A 17,632-nucleotide genomic window follows, 5' to 3' on the forward strand; every position below is an offset into this window, starting at 1 on the left:
GAATGGAGGACAAAGAAGCCAGGGATCTTCAGAGCCAGTGGCAGGAATAGTTAAGAAATGGTACAAGATCAGTTCAGCAAATGAATTGGTTCTGAAAAAAAGGATGCAATGTRAAATATAATGTAAAATGTAAAAATTCCTTTGATAATTTGATACATTGCCAAGAGACTAAGGTGGCATTCATCTATGGCAAATTGCCTCCAACACAGTGCAACTTCCAAACATCACTGTCCAGGTGTTCCTCTTCCAAGTATTTTAACTACTACTGCAGGACCTGAAAAAGACCCCCAAAACCCCCCCTGTCACGGATCCGAAATGGCCTTTTATTAGGAATTCTATTTCAAGTCCCGGCCAGCAGCATGAGAGAACATGGCAAAAATAATGTGGCCTCTGCTTTGAAAGCATCAAAAGACAGTCTGTAGAAGACGTGCCAATAGACCACAGAGCGGGAAGAGGGGGAGAGAGAGGCTACAATCCCACACGCCCTCAGATATAGTCCCACCGTGTTTACTTTGGAGGGGGAACGTGTGGGTCGGGTTAGGATCTGCCTCTGCCATGTTTGAACTCCACGAACCTGTCGCCACACCTCCTCTTCATCAAAACGCTCCTTAAATCCCTAAATGGACGGGGGACAGGGGCCCGAGCTAAAGTGTAGCGAAGAGAGACTTCCAACTAAGGTGAAGTTTACTGTAGAACAGAACTCCACAGAAGATCCTCTACTGTACAATATGAACGGCATAAAGAGCAATAAATGTTGTAAAGCTAGACTGACAGGGAGATATGTAAAGGTTTTAAATGACTGACAGCTTCTAATGTATGTTGAAAATGATTCTAGGAAATACTGATGAATGCACAGCAGATATGAAAAGACAAGCTCATCACGGCAGTGTATTCCTCCTCATGTTCAATTGTACAACACTTTAACACGATGGTATTACTTGAATAACTTGGTTGACTCTTTCCGTGTGCATTGCTTGAGTCATTCACAAAGGGCTACAAAATGTGCAGGGGATTTACTGTGGGAAAATTACAGAAATATCCACACCTGGCGCACAGACGTCCTTCTTCTAAAAAGATGAACATACAGCTAGTAGTGGAGTTAAAKGCATTTTCCAAACTGTTAGCAACGTAGGGAACACTTTGTATTGTTCAGCCATGAACAGACAATGGCCGGGCTTCTCTCTTTGTTAAGTTGACGCGTGTACTGTAGTAAGGCTTACAGTAACGGTATTTCAACCCTGGATCATCGCCCCTGCTGACACAGTCCCATGCTATGAGGTGGAGAATTTCTAAAGTCACTCTGAATCCAGGTGAGTATGGCCCTTCTCCTTCCTAGGGTGATTATGAAGACAGTCCAGTGGTTAGAACTTAAATGATTAATATTTTTAATGTGTGTGTGTGGGGGGGGTTAATGGGCGAGCATGGCCTCTGCATTCAACCCTACCGCCTCAGTAATAATTTAGCAGGGCAAAATCAGCATGGTCTCCGTGAGGAGTGTGCAGTTTTATTGTGTTATAGCGTTCATGTCCAGACACAGATTCAGCCCACGGTTTACTTAGCCTTTATTTTTGTGTCCTGGACCTGGGGCACTCCAGTCTGATTATTACTACACTATTTCAGCCTGTCAAAACAGCACCGCCGGAAACCACTTGAAAACAGACTGGTTCACAGTAAATTACCTGGTATGCATTCACTGTTATAACCCCCATAATGCTCCAGTGGAGCTGCCTCATCCTTTATCTAGTGCTCTAAAATTATCTCCAACAGAAATTCAAATTAGAAGCTGTGAGCAACAGCTGCTTCTCTTACCTGGGTCCCGGTGAGGGGGGAGGAGAAGAGGAGGACGACGGGAAGGCAAACTTGCTCGATGCCTCTGGGAATTCACCAGAAGAATCAACCAGATCAGGCATCCCTGGTGAGGTGCTCACCGTCTCCGTGACGACCAGCTCAGGGTCCAGGATGAAGAGCTCGTCTTGGGATATCTCGGTCACATAGTTTAGGTGTTCCTGTTATGGAGAGAGAAACCATAACCACTTATGTACAGATCGTAATGGCCATTGAAAATGTTACTTGTTGTTTATTTTGCTTTTGTTATAGGTGTTCCATTACTCTGCATAATCAATGTATTCAGTGGTGTAAAGTACTTATGTAAAAATACTTTAAAGTACTACTTAAATAGTTTTTTGGGGTATCTGTACCTTACTTTTTATATTTTTGATTACTTTTACTCCACTACGTTCCTAAAGAAAATAATGTACTTTTTACTCCATACATTTTCTGTGACACCCAAAAGTAGTCATTACATTTTGAATGCTTAGCAGGACAGGAAAATGGTCCAATTCACACACTTATCAAGAGAACATCCCTGGTCATCCCTACTGCCTCTGATCTGGCGGACTCACTAAACACACATGCATCGTTTGTAAATKATGTTGGAGGGGGCCCCTGTCTATCAGTAAATGAAAAAACATTTACATTACATTACATTTAAGTCATTTAGCAGACGCTCTTATCCAGAGCGACTTACAAATTGGTGCATTCACCTTATGATATCCAGTGGAACAACCACTTTACAATAGTGCATCTAACTCTTTTAAGGGGGGGGGGGGGTTAGAAGGATTACTTTATCCTATCCTAGGTATTCCTTAAAGAGGTGGGGTTTCAAAAAACAATACAATTATGCCATCTGGTTTGCTTAATATAAGGAATATCTCATTATTTATACTTTTACTTTTGATACTGTATATTTGTATATGTTTGAGCAATTACATGTACTTTGATACTTAAGTATATTTAAAACGAAATACTTTTAGACTTTTACTCAACTAGAATTTTACTGGGTGACTCACTTTTACTTGAGTCATTTTCTATTAAAAAGGTATCGTTATTTTTACTCAAGTATGACAATTGGATACTTTTTCCATCACTGAATGTATTATTATCTATAAATGGCACACACTCACCTGAGCACGATCAATTCTGTAAAAACGATCTGCAGTTGTGGCTAGAAGGAAAACAAGAAGGGAAAAAAATAAACGTATAAAAAGTACGAGATTTATAGAGTAAACAATATGAACATTGGCATGTACGCATAAACACGCACACACACAGTGTTCTAATGAGGCCAGAGAGGGCTGGTAACTGTGCAGGAGCTTAATCAAAGCGTTGACCTGATTACAACCAGCTCCGAAGCGCACCATGCCTTTGCCACATGTTGTTAAATKAAGGAAAAGATGGGTAACCTGTATAATGACAACAGAACAAGTAGGAGAATAGGGACACATAATTGGCCCAGTGACTTGGGGACATTACAAGGAGAGTCAAAKGGTTCTGGTAGTGGGTGTAATTCAAGATGAGACAAAATGACAAAAGATTTACAAACCATGTCATTAGGCAATGACCAGTGGACAAACCCTAATGCAAGTTATGATAAACCCATTGACTTTTCAAAAGACACATTCAGTTTGCAGGGTGTTGGGGGACTGTACCGATCATCTCACACTGTCGCCAGCCAACTAGTTACAAACAGATTCACAGGAGACCGGATATCATCATATGTAAATATAATTGTATGTGCTCTTCAAAATAAAAATCACACACACTCTTTAAAGACTCATGAGTATGGACAACACTACATCTCAGGGTAAAAACTAAGACAAGGGAAGTAGCGTGTGGGGGAAAACCTCTTTACATGGTTGTGGTCTAGTGATCAAATACTTTCTACAGATGGTCATCTCCCAGCAGTCAGCAGAAATTCCACTAAATGAAMTGTCTCACCCCTCTCCCCTCCATCCAGCCGCCAGCCCCGTACTGTTGGACTGTACCAGTAATTAAGCTTCACGCTGCCATTCTGTCTGAGGAAGTGGAAGTGAGCTCTTCCCTAGCCCAGTGGGAGCAGACTCAAAGGAGGTGTGCACTGGAATTAAGTCGATCTGCCAGGCTTCGTCCTCTCTTCTCAAAAGGTGCCAAGAAAAAGACCCCTCTGTCCTCAACAGACGCTGCAAATTGAATTTCTTCCAGCTTCACTGAGCAGAATAACCCAACTTTTTTCAAATAAATTGTATGCTTAAGAATATCTCACAGACAAGCACATGAAGTTTGCCCAGAAGATTAGATTTGTTTAAGGTTTTTAAAGGCAGGTCTGTGTACTGCATGTTTCTCAGCTTCTCCTACATATCTGGGAAGGTGTTCATTCTTCATCCTTATCAGAACGTATCAAAAATAATGATGTGGTTCCCCCCGTCGTACTAATTAAATAATCAGTCATATCAGAACACAGCTGGATTTCACTTGCTATGCTTCTAATCAAGAATTAGCCATGCTGTTTTGATGAGAGAGAAAACAATTATAATTTCTCCACACGAGACCTTTACAACTGTCTTTTTTTGGACTGAGCTTTAAGATCTGGGCTGCTTTATTACCAGTGAATAGAAGCTCATCTGTCCTGATTTCAATGGAGCAGCTATGGGATTTAATTCAGCTTTGAAAAGCTCGAGAACATTTTGGCTGTAGATTCTAACACCCTCCGTTCTCTACCAACTATCACTAGTTAGTAAGTGAATTAACTTAGCATTCAAACAATGATAGCCTTCAGAGATCAGCTATCATATCAGTCCAGTGTGAGGAGATGGAAGATTTTGAGTTTCATTGCTGGTGGAGTGACTGATGAGCAGCAAGAGCACATCATATATGTAAACTGTGTTATGCATAGCAATGCATAGCTATTCCTAGCAACGCACATGACATGTCATTCATAATACTGCAAAATACATTTTCTCTCATGGGAACTGTGGACTGTCAGTGGAATAAACGATGGCTTGATAAAACTCAACAAGAAAAGAGTTGGATATACGTAAAGGGCCATAGATTCACAAGACATGCAGAATCACTGACAATTGTTACAGATTATTGACAGAATGATGATAAACTGTATGCTTAAGTATATCTCACAGGCAAGCATGAAGTCTGCCCAGAGGATTCCTTTTCCTGCTATGCAACAGAGCAGAAACATTCAAAGCAAATCAGTGACAGTATTATTGAATTGATTTCTGTATCTTTGCACGAGAGCTGTTGATCTAAATTAATGTTAATGTGGAGCTCGGTTAAATTGAATTGGCAGAGCCTAATTCACACAGAAACGCAACACGGCTGCGTCCAATTATGTTCTGTAGGTTGATCTACCTAGCTTCAGTTCTTCAAAACCATAATCGAAAACAAATGTTCAAATGATCCTCAAAACCTGTGTTTTGAACTTTAACTCAATTTATGCTGTGCATATTTGCTTGTAATGTAAATGTGAATCCTTATCCTGCAGAAGAAATGCACTGGCGCACTAATCRTAAGGTCAGAAAAATGGCACTGTTCTATCATATTAAGTCTACCTTTGACAAAACATGAAATTCTGTGGTGAATGAACCAAGAAAACAGTGACCTGTAAGAGACGGGAGGCTCCCACTTGCAGTGATCAGATTATGTGAAGCGCTCTCTCTTAAAACGTTGAAGATAGGTAGGGGACTAAAAGAGGAGGCACAAGAGGAATACTTCACTCTAGAAAGTGTAAGGAATCAATAGCAGTGCTCTTTATAAGAAGTGGTACTTACAGTCCAAGAAGCACCACTTTGGCGAAAGCTTCTGCGAGGAAGGGGTCTTTGATTTAGCTCCATCATCCTCCTGAGAAAGAAAAAGGGGACCAATGAGATTAGTTCCACAGCAGCCTGTTCTTTAGACTAAACCTAAATGAGACTGGAAGGCCTTGACTCGGTTTTGTCCAACTTACTGGTCCATTGAAAAAAACAGAGGACTCAAATAATAAAAACCTTTTCTGCTGGATATAGGGCAAGATTTAAAGGCCCTGAGTCTTGTGTTCAGACAGGCTTTTTGAAATGAAAAGTACTTTTCTGGGCAGTGAGTTCACTGAAAGGGTCCAGCATATTAACCCCTCCTCCACTCTTTCATATAGAGTTCCATGAGTTTAAGAGGGCAGGTGTTTTCCCCCCTCAGTCACAGAATCCTTGGTCCGAAGACCAACAATTCCTTCCTTGGTCACTGTTCTGTGCATTGGCTGAACTGTACTTAACCCAAGCTTTTCTAAAAAGGTACCATAGTCCAGTGACCTTATGCAATGAGATACATTGACATAATCCTCTTCAGAACTTGATATTGAAGGTAAGTGAATGTTTAGAGGAAAATGGGCTGAGGCAAGCCACAAAAGGGCATTTGTCTATTCAATGTACAGACTGAAAGAGACCTGTTGGAATGTGACGACAACTACAGAAGTCATTTCTAGGGCCATGCCTTGGACAGGAAAACTCCAGGCCCAAGTTATAGTTATAGGCTAAAACTAGGGCTGAGAGTTTTTCCTGATCAGTTGAACTGTGGTCAAGAAAACCGACTACTGATTTCCCATCTAAAGGTAAACTTGACCAGTCCATCTAACTTCCAAGGGGAACCGGAGGATAGCAGTGTACAGAATATTATGATACATGCACTGAGGAACTACGCTGAAAGATCATGCTTAGCTTAGAGCACAAATACTGGATACCACCTACAAGAAAAACACACACACACACACCCACACAAACAAACAAAGACAATCGTGTGCACAAGGTATCCAATCTAAGGAACACCAGACTTTTCATGGTCTCGAACAGGGAACCCAAAACATGCAACCACCAAACGAGACAGTATCAACTAGTCCACTAACTGGTCTAGGTCATAGTGCTCTCTTATATTCAGCAAAAGTATTACTAACTGCAATAACATAGCCAAAGCAACCATAACTTAAGCAGTTTCTTAAACATTGGATGCTTGCTGCATACAAAAATCACAGGCAAACATATTCCTGATTACAAGGTCTCTCATGCACACAGCAAGGGAGAGAGAGTAAACACTCACAACACAAGTACAAACACATCAAAACATGCTTCAGGGCACCGAGGAACAAGGAGAAAATCTCTTCCCAGAGGGACAAATTTGGGTTGGTTTGCATAGGGGAACAGGGCCACTACAGATAGAAAAGTACAGCCTCTATTATTCAGCTATTCCCATTACGCAGACGGTTTGGCTAAGCTGTGAATAGGGATCTAAAGGAGGGCCAGGGTTGCTGGGAGGAGTGTGTGGTTATCACCGGAGACGGCCAGTCTCAGCATCTACCCACAACCTCTCGCTCTCTGGGTAAGAGCATGTGGTGAAATCACTTTGTAAAAGTGATATTTGAATATTGATGCCACACACCATTGACCGATTGCACAGCTTATTTGTTTTTAAGCCAACAAGGACCTACAGGACGTGAGCAGTATATTTGTGCTCTAGATGATTTTCTTGGGAGACAAAAATAAGCAATGGAAGAGCTGATCAAACACACAATTCCAAGTAAAACACCTAATGCAACCATGTGGCTGCAGCGCTACCTTTGTGCCGTACGTGTCTGACGGTTATGCACAGGGAGGGACAGGTTTGACAAGTGTTTTCTTCGGACTTTAAGCCTACAGTACGCATCGCGCACTCAAACAGTGTGTTCTCAGAGAAAACAACATGGTAATGATAAAAGGCCTCATCCTTGTTCTTGAATTAGATTATATTTGATGTTATTGTTTGCTCCGTCTGTTTGTTTCCGTCTGTGTTTGCTCCGTCTGTGAAAGTCGCTCCGGAGAAGAGCGTCTGCTGAATGACTAAAATGTCCATGTAAAATGTCATCTGTGATCTAAAAGGTCGTTTTTAATTTAGGGGAATGTTTCCTTTTCAGACTTGTTCCTTTCCATGCCACAGACTCCCATGTCCTGTCTCGTTTTACCAACCTGGAGCACCAGTCGTTTGAAGGAGGGATGAATGGAGATGAAGTCCTGTGGAATAGCCCCAAAAACACTGTAATCCCGCAAATGGAGACTCTCCTTCCTGTCTAATGCCCCTACCCAAAATAAATCACCACATGCGGATAGGAAAATAAGCATCTCGTCTTGAAGCTACTATAATGACTGGTTTTGGATTGCAGAAAATGGGTTGAACGTAGTGGGAGAAACATCCCCCCCTCAATTTATGCCATTTTGTTGTGTGCTATGAGTCCTACTGCATTATATGGTGAACATATGTTTTTGAGAGTAACATATAATGAAAGTGGATGATTACACATATTACAGAAGCAATTACCATTCTGCAACAGTATTTTAGTCTTCAAGCCTCCATTAGTGGCAGACAAAACCTAAATTTAATTTCAGCCTTTTCTTWCGACATGAGCTGATGAAAACAGCAACAAATGAGGGACAGCCGTTGAGGGATTGTGGTTAAAAATAAGGAGGAATATAATAATCAAATGATTGCAAAGAGGTGGTGCCGGTAATCGCCAACAAATTTCCTGCGCTATTTATTTCAATGGGTTTTGAGCCAAAAGGGACAGCAAGGTAGCTAGAGGGGCAAGGATGTAATTTTCTGGCAGAATCGCAGTCTCCTCCATTCACAAACAACCRCACATGCAATCCTTTCCCATCCTAAAGACAGTTTTGGGCTTGTCTGTCCAGATGAGCCACCGTAGACCAGCCTGCGAGTAATTGCTCTCGAYATCAGCAAGTTCCTTCCTCCTCTTCTAACGTACTCTCTTCCTTCATCTCTTGCACGCTCACAACTTCATCAGAATTATTTCCCACATCCTCTTATGGCATTAGCTCAGTCCTACCCCCTTTTGTCTTCTTCTACTCTCTGCCTGTATTGTCCTCCATTACAAACATTTCTGAGTCCTCCCAGCTCCTTTGTATTTATGTTCTCTGCCTCTTATCTCCTCATCATGCTCTCCTGTCCCCCCCATCGCTCGGTCTTCCCTGTCATTCATCAGCTTACCCCTCTCCTTTACCCAGGGTTCAATCTACCTCATCAACCCAGACTCTCTCCTCTGTCCCTGTCTCTTATACACATCTAGATGTGTATAAGAGACAGCCCTTGTCCCCTTCTCGCTGCCCCCACCTGCTTCCTTCATTTCTCACCTCTTGGAGCCTCTCGATGTGGGAGCGACATGTTTCCAGGTCACTGTCTCCCGGGACAACGATGAGGCCCAGCGGGATAGCTGTAGGGAGAGATGATGAGAGACAACATGCTGTTAAACACTGCTGCAGGCGCCCAGGGATCGAGCCATGAAAAACCATTCTACAGCTAGGTCCACAGKTAGCTCATAGACACAAGCTACAAGAGACAGACTAACGGATTGTGTCCATTTATCAACTCGAACCCAGAATGGTTTGGGGGAAGTTCCTTTTGTTGGCAATAGATCAAGGATATTTTAGACTTGGGCTTCCTGGATGCCTTGTGTTTCATAGAGTGCCACGCAAAGTCCAATGCACTTAGTGAACTCAAACCCCTTTGAAACRGCTGTCAAAGTAGGTGAAGTGTGTAAACCAAATAGCAATACAACACAATAACAGAGGAAGAATTCTCTAAATTTGATGTCTGCAAGAGGACAAAATTGTCTGGTGACATGTTTGTGATTTGTTCCCATGCCCATTGATTTGTGCTAAACTAGAGACAGGCAATTAGGCCTAAAGTACAACTGGGCAGCAGGTGAGAGAGCAGATACGCTGYGTATCAGWGAGTGCATCAAAACCACATTATGTGATCATGAATATCCGGGCTATTCACAGGGCCTTCTATAGCGGTCAGAACAGAAGTGAAAGACTCGTGGACYATCAGGCTGAGATTTGTGAATTGAAAAAGTGGCTCTGTTTTACAGGCGGAAAGAGAGAAAAGCAGGCAGATTTCTCCACCGAGGAATGTGCTGTTGCCTAGCAACCCTGGAACAGTCTGTCTCCAATTCAATTCGGCTTCTTCCTCTTCTTCTCCCCCCCCCCCCCCCCCCTCCCCCCTCTTTGCTTTCCTCACTCTGCAACAGTGAGGTTGTCTAAGCTCTTTATAGGTGTCAGGCTACCGAGACAAACTGCCTAACGTGGTAGCAGCTGCGTGCTTATTTTGGTATCAGCGACGGGAGCATAGAGTATTACCTCAGCTATGACAGCTAGCATCATTTGTACCTCAAGATCCACGTGAAACATCGGGGGGCCTAACCGATTCAGTGTTAGCCAGAGAGAGTCTAGTTGATGTCCAGACTGAAGCAAACTATGTGCAAATTGAACGACAGGATTGTTCACTTAAGCCTATCAAAAACAGCCTTGAATTCTCTTGTATGTCAGCAAGCATGAGGGTGCAATATGTACAAAGTACGTTATTGGACCACCGTATGACAGTTTAATATGGACATTGAATTTATTCTAGGCTCAGTTAAAGTGTACTCAGGTTTAAAAGCATATCTTCTTTTCGTTTAGTTGCATGTTCTGACATCTAGTGGGGGAAAACAAAGAATAAACTACTTTCAGCATTTCGTGAACCGAATGGTATGTACTGTTAGAAAACTGTTGGAACGCCACCAATTATGCCTGAGCATCAAAACCTACTGGGAGATTTTTCCGTCCTGTATTATTAATTGCTAGCCCCGTACCTCATCCAGGAACTTTTTGCGAGCTTACATTCTGTTTCACTACATGAATTCCACAGCGGCCATCGGGATGGTATACGAGGCTATATAATTGCAAGAGTTTCAGGAAGAACCGAATACATTCATCATACTTTCTTATTTCACATACTTCTTTGGAGATATCCAACAAACAAAGGTCGGTCCACGAGCTGGTTTTGCGCCATAGAGACATAATAAACAGCCCCAAACAGCGTCACTTTGCATATCAGAGTTACATAACTTGGGGGCCAGTTAATTGTTGCAGTTTTTTTGAAGAGGATTATCATATACAACTTCATACGCCTAACTTTCCTGAACAACAGCCGTCAAAGGTCTAGTCCAAACAATGCTGCCCACTGTAAAAAAAAAAAAAAAAAGACAAAAACAACAAAACTTTTGTTTAAGAAGGAAAGAACTACTAACAGTCTGAGACACGTCTGAATAGTTAAGTTTGTGCATGAGGATGCGAATGTGAGAACAATTAAGAGTGGGGGGTGGCTCTAGCTGTGCTATGGAGGTGATTACCGCGTCGTCCTGGCACACAGGTACTGCAGGAGGCTGTAGAACACAAACCACTGACAAGGCCCCTCTGGGCCCTGGGCATCCATTAGAGACAGTAATGGGTAGCTACCTCATTATCGCCTCACAGTCATACACTTGATATCTAGCCAAAGTCACATGCAGGGAGGCCCACACTGATAAACTCATAGCAATTGAGTGGCCTGACGGGATGGGAGGAGGGTTTCAAGGTGGACGATAGCAAAACTTGGAGCCAATACCCGCCTCCCCTCCAGGAGGAGCCAGGAGAGAGAAAATGAAAGAGTTCCATCTCTGTGGGGTTCTGCTAAGTACCATATAAATCAAAAAGGGACTTCCTTTTCCTTTGTATTTAGCGAGGCTAGTTGATGGCGGCATCCTTAAAAGGACGATCAAGAGCCTGGTGTGTCTTTCCACATTAAATATATTTGTGCTAACCTACGTTTGACAGTGACAGAGTCTATGCAATCCTGTGTAGATTTCGAGTCCATTTTCACTAACGAGAAGTGATATCAACACTCTTTGCTGACAGTTCACCAAGGGGCGAAATGGATGCCTTTCCTATGCACGCCCTTTCCTATGCCACGCCTTCCTATGCACGCCTTTCCTATGCACGCCTTTCCTACGCACTTCTCAGTAGTTGTTATTCAGACTTACTTTATGCAGGTGCGTAACTGCCTTTGCAGGCGTGGTTCCCTTGCGCGCGCTGAATACATTTCAATCAGCYGCTGAAAACCCTCCCACTTGCTGGCCAACAGATTTTCTCGTGGAGTTTTCCTTCAATAGGCTTTTCAGCACATCGATCTTAAGCCATCCCTTTAAATACGGTGTACCTTTAAGTTCTAATTTTGTCAGACCCACAAGAATATAAATATATGCATATTCATCTGTTTCAGCACCAATTGGTGGATTTAAAAAATAAATCAGATTTTGTAGATTATTTAGGTTTAGAAAAGTATTTATGAATCGTAAAAAAACAGGATTGGAGAGCCTTTACGCATGAAAGAAAGAAAACGGTGGTTTGATTAATTCTGAACATTGCCACATTTAGTTATTTAACCCATTGTGATGTTGGAAGATTAGTGTTCATAGAATTATAATAGGGAGAATAGTGTACAATAGCAGGATATACCCTTGTCTATTGCCCGCACTAACCATGGAACTGTGTGATGACACAGCCAAGTATTGCGCCATGTGTCGGGTTCAAACTGTTACGGCTTGGTCTGCGATCCGCTCCATAGCAATTTAATTAACCTACTTGTCTTTTTTTTTTACATGATCAAATGTTACTAATGATCCTCTGTAACAACCACATGGCTGTGACATCGTTTACAGAGGAAGCAAATTAAGGTAAACGAAACAACGTAAATAAATGGAATGATAATGTAGGCCATACCAACTGAAGGGAGCTATTTGGCAGTTAAAATATGTGTGGTTATTAGGCCTACTGACGGTCGATACTGATAGTGGCTAATATTTAACATGATAAATAATAGGAAATAATTAAGACACTAGTGCGTGCCCATCCCTGCACGTTAAAAGGCAGTACAATTAAAATTCTGCATAATGTCACAGCATTTCATAAACTTTACTGTGGGAAAGTTGATATGCTTCCATTTTCTGCCATATGACAGGATTCACATTTGTCTCCAGCGATTATAAGGTAAAAGAGTTCTAAAACAAATGTCATTTATTTTTACAATTCCCTTATCCAAATGGATTCCTCCTTTTTCTAGCTCTCATCAATATGTCAATTACAGTGCATGGTGAATGGTATTATTTCTAGTGGGAAAAAATGAAGTAAATGCTTTTTCCACTTGGAACCGGTAGAATTATTAGGAAATTAGATCAGAATATGCCATATCTGTTGACACACCTCTGTCACACCTTAATTCATTAAATCTCCACCCCAAACAAATAGCAGGGGAATAGCATGCTATTCTCATGCTTAAATTCAAGGTCAGAATACGCATAGAGAGAAAAGTGCATAAAAAGGGAATTACGTTCCATTTATGCTCTTAACTTGGGTCGGAATCGGCCCCTAAAATGGCACAAGGACACATGTAGTATATCTTCAGGTAATAGCTTGTCAACTGGYTCAGGTCCCTTACGTGCGTACGGCCAGGATTTAACTCTGCAAAACAAGCCTGCCACTTTGAAATKCAACTGCACGGCAATAAAAACAACTAAAATGTGTAGACTAAAGAGTTCTACATCACTGAAAACACCTCTGGCTTGCAGTAACATCCCTGCATGAAGCAGTACTTAAGGGCCTGCTGCATTCCTCCTTGAACAGGCTGGCCGACACCTGAAGGACGATGGAGTTACAGTGCATTAGATAGAGATGGAATACTCACAGGCTTCTTTGAGTTTCTCCTTGTCATAATGTAGGGCCTCATAGTCGTGCATGCTAATACGGTTCACCCGGATCCTTAACCTCTCCGGGAAGGGCTGCTGGCTGAGGAAGACAACAGAAGAAGCATAGCCATTTGGGTATCATCTCTCAAAAATTTAAATTACACAGAACTAAAATATAAACCCAACAATTTCAAAGATTTTACTGAGTTATAGTTCATATAAGGAAATCAGTCAATTGAAATAAATTCATTAGGCCCTAATCTACGGATTTCACATGACTGAGAATACAGATATGCATCTGTTGTTCACAGATACCTTTATAAAAAAAGTATGGGCATGGGTCAGAAAACCAGTCAGCATCTGGTGTGACCACCACTTGCCTCATGCAGTGCAACACATCTCCTTCGCATAAAATTGATCAGGCTGTTGATTGTGGCCTGTAGAACGTTGTCAGACTCCTCTTCAATGGCTGTGCAAAGTTGCTGGATATTGGCGGGAAATGGAACACGCTGTCGTACACGTCGATCCACAGCATGCTCGATGGGTGACATTTGTGTTGAGTATACAGGCCATGGAAGAACTGGGACCTTTTCAGCTTCCAAGAATTGTGCACAGACATGGGACCGTGCATTATCAGGATTCTAAAAGTTTGTGCGGCAATTATTTGGTTGTGGAAACCCAGTTTCATCAGCTGTCCGGGTGGCTGGTCTCAGACGATAACGCAGATGAAGAAGCCGGATGTGGAGGTCCTGGGCTGGCGTGGTTACACGTGGTCTGCGGTTGTGAGGCCAGTTGGACTTACTGCCAAATTCTCTAAAATCACATTGGAGGAGGCTTAAGGTAGAGAAATGAACATTAAATTCACATGTTCCCTCAAAACTTGAGATATCTGTGGCATTGTGCTGTGTGACAAAACTGCACATTTTAGAGTGGCCTTTTATTGTCCCCAGCACAAGGTGCACCTGTGTATTGATCATGCTGTTTAATCAGCTTCTTGATATACTACACCTGGATGGATTATCTTGGCAAAGGAGAAATGCTCACTAACAGGAATATAAACAAATGTGCGCACAAATGTGTGCATAGAGTATGGCAAATTTCTGGGATCTATTTCAGCTCATGAAACATGGAACCAACAATTGACATGTTGCGTTTATATTTTTGTTCAGTGTACATATTTGTACGAACTCTGAGTTTCAAAACAACCAAATCATGTCAAATCGACACACAAGAAAGATTATTCCATAACCTATGCTTGATTTCAGTACACCGTTATACTGTACATAATCAGTTACTTTCCATATTAATTTCTAACTTAGTAAACTATTTGGGAGTTGGAAACATCTCGGCTGAGAGATAAAAAAAAAAAGAATATGGAAATAAATGAAGGTTTAAGTATAATGAAAGGCTGTCACCCGGGAAGAGCATTAACACAAGCTGATGACAGAGGATTGACCTCCAACCACAACACTCTGACAACCTGGGCTCACATGCACAGCAGCCTGAGAGAAGCCAGAGGTGTTCAACACTGCTTTCCCCCCTTCCGTTTGTCATCGTGATGGCTTCTAGGATGATTATATATTCATGAAAACAGTTGTGATCTGTGACGAAGGTGACCTGTTCGCAGTGTGTGGGAGATCCAAAAACAATGTTGCGACTATAGCTTACCATTCTGTTCAAGGACAATAGACACCTGACAACAACACAAGTCGTATATGTTTCTTACTACAGTATGTTGCAAAACAGTTGGGAGGACAACATCTAATGTCGGTGTRTGATCTCAAACAATGTAATCAGTGTAGAAGTGAATACAGCTGGGTTGTTTGTTTGAATTCCAGGCTCATTTGCATCTTATCATTCTTACTTTCTGTCCAAATGCCTGGTGTTTTGCTTCACAGAAGGTCGGGCCATTCTAACCAACTTTGCAAAAAGGAAGAACGGTATCATGAATAAGGTTTGGATGTGCACGTGTTTAATCTCAGCTAAAACAGGCTTCTGTAAACACAATCATTGAATTAGTCCCCCCCCCCGGACATTTCAATCCTGTAGACGGAGGACTCATAATTCTCCTCCGTCAGCAAGTCAACACATTGTCGCGGGACTCACATCAGAATCAGCGAAGTATGAAATTAGCAAAAAACCTTACAACAGGTTTGACAAAAAGGTAACGCAATTACCATGAAAATAAATAGGGYTGTTCATTCTGATAATACATCCGATTTTCAGCCTGTAGACAGACAGACTGATATGACGAAGACTACTGATGGAGAGAAAAGGAAGATGGTAGCAAAGCCATGTTGACTTTGATGAATGTTTTTTTTGTGTGTCTGTTTGTTTCCCCTCGTCGGCTTAGATTATTTTACATGCACAAGTCTTTGTCAGCGCTTCAGCCACCCTTGCAAATGAATCCCGAAGGCTAGCGTCGAGGACACCTGCGTGCCACACCCGCGTGCCACTTAAAAATCACACAGCAAGAAATTGAAGAGCGACCTTCGGCTCGGTCGAGGACACTAAGTCATGACTTGTGCAATGCATTACAATAACTTCCAACTCCACAAGCACCGTTGTGACAACAGAGGCAACCTGCCGACAGCGCAAAAGACTAAACAAAGTACACTATAGAAAGTCTCCATAGCGGATTGATGTTCAGGATTCTGACTGGACCCTGGACTGTATTACTCACTCGTTGAGCAGCGGTATAGATGTCCTCCTCTTGGCCTTCTGCACCATGTTGGCTTGGTTCCTCAGGGAGATCCGGATGGTGGAGGGGGCTAGCTTGCACGGCTCCCCATCTACCTGCATGGGGATGGACTTGTAGGTGGTGAGGGTCACCTCTCTGCACTGGTTCAGCCGCTCACCGTGACCTCCGACCTGCAGCGTGGCCTACAGCACCAGGGAGGAAGAGACGATCATCCATCAGAGCAAGGTCACGACTAGGACAAATGTAAAGAAACGGACTCATCCATTTCATTAAATCTACTAACTTATGTTCTAACACACAGACAAATTCAGGTTGATAGGTGAATACCAGAGAGGTCATGGTGAAGCCGATAACTTCAATGCAGCCGTCGTCGTGCCGTTGTGGCTCAAAGTCATGGTGCTCGCTTGGGTTGCCCCATGGCATGGTACCAGCACAGTATCTAGTACACACATACACACATAGTTAAGTGCCTAACTTAGCCTACAGCCTCCGTTACAACAGTGACAAAATTGTAACATGTCATATATAACCCGTTTTCCCCATTGAGGCTGCTAACCTGGGAATGTTGAGGAACACCAGGCACTGCAGCTTCAGATCCTGAACCTTTGAGGTGAGGTCGGTGCCGTCGCACTAACGAGAGGAGACCGACAGACAGACAGACAGGCGTCTCCATTACTGTACACATACACACTCAGATCATTCCTGGAAGAGTTCTCACATGGCCTATAAAATGTCCCCTTTGAAAGGTGCCACATTCTGACTGTGAAGAACACATCTGTCAGTCTAATGAGATGTGATCCTTACAACCTACCTACTATAAGCTCAGAATGGAGCCCAGGCTCTCAAACTCAATTTCTATTTCTGCACCAACTATCTTTACTATGAAGTGGGAAATTCCTGTTAACGGATTTAGATTTGAACTTGAACCCGTTGTGGAATGACGTCACACAATCTGAGCTGCAGCCAAGGTCCATGTAATGGTCAGTTGAACTCACCACGACCTTGATGTGTTTGGCTAGGTCTTTGGAGCTGCCCATGAGGAAGTCCGAGAAGGCCGTCTGGTTAGAAGGAACACCAGAGAATCAAACTTGTAGATCATCAATAGAAAACATTGACACGACTAAAGCTATGGCCACAAATAAAACAATTACTATCACTACTAAATGGTAAAAGTGATGATAATGGTGAGAAAATAGGAATGTATTTGTTATTTTCTCCTGTTTAGGAAACACAACTGTACCCACCCCTGCRTARAACATCTTGTTCCGRAAGCGGCTGTTGAATTTCTCCGGGTTGGCCTCTGAGGAGCGTCGGTTATAGAAGGCATGATRAGTTGTGAGTAATTATGACACTATATATCTATAGTAATGGCTCTGCTTGGGCTACTTTTCATCACTCTAAACTCCTAAAAAACTCCAGGAACATTATTATTTTCTGTGGAATAATCTCTCCTGTCTTATATGTAATGTGGTTGAAGAACTTAGTTAAATATGACTGTACTGCGCAGCAGAGCACGCACAAATGGTACAGTAGATACACACAGCATC

The 17,632-nt window shown here is 42.4% G+C and overlaps 1 protein-coding gene across 7 annotated transcripts in view; it reads right to left on the reverse strand.

Moving 5' to 3' along the window:
- LOC111969219 (diacylglycerol kinase zeta-like) overlaps positions 1–17,632 on the reverse strand; it is a 133,249-nt gene that overhangs the window by 22,812 nt on the left and 92,805 nt on the right. For 6 of the 7 annotated variants that reach the window (XM_070445359.1, XM_070445360.1, XM_070445357.1 and 3 more), the window contains 11 exons: positions 17,330–17,385; positions 17,081–17,143; positions 16,642–16,715; positions 16,413–16,524; positions 16,068–16,267; positions 13,384–13,484; positions 8,973–9,052; positions 7,797–7,841; positions 5,601–5,670; positions 2,964–3,004; positions 1,810–2,006 (listed from right to left, as the gene is read on the reverse strand). In XM_070445359.1, coding sequence (XP_070301460.1) covers positions 1,810–2,006; positions 2,964–3,004; positions 5,601–5,670; positions 7,797–7,841; positions 8,973–9,052; positions 13,384–13,484; positions 16,068–16,267; positions 16,413–16,524; positions 16,642–16,715; positions 17,081–17,143; positions 17,330–17,385 — 1,039 coding nt within the window. The remainder of the gene's footprint in view (positions 1–1,809; positions 2,007–2,963; positions 3,005–5,600; positions 5,671–7,796; positions 7,842–8,972; positions 9,053–13,383; positions 13,485–16,067; positions 16,268–16,412; positions 16,525–16,641; positions 16,716–17,080; positions 17,144–17,329; positions 17,386–17,632) is intronic. The other variant, XM_070445358.1, reaches the window with a different exon arrangement.

Source organism: Salvelinus sp. IW2-2015, linkage group LG10 (genome assembly GCF_002910315.2).
Source record: "Salvelinus sp. IW2-2015 linkage group LG10, ASM291031v2, whole genome shotgun sequence".
Classification (NCBI taxonomy): Eukaryota; Metazoa; Chordata; class Actinopteri; order Salmoniformes; family Salmonidae; genus Salvelinus; species Salvelinus sp. IW2-2015.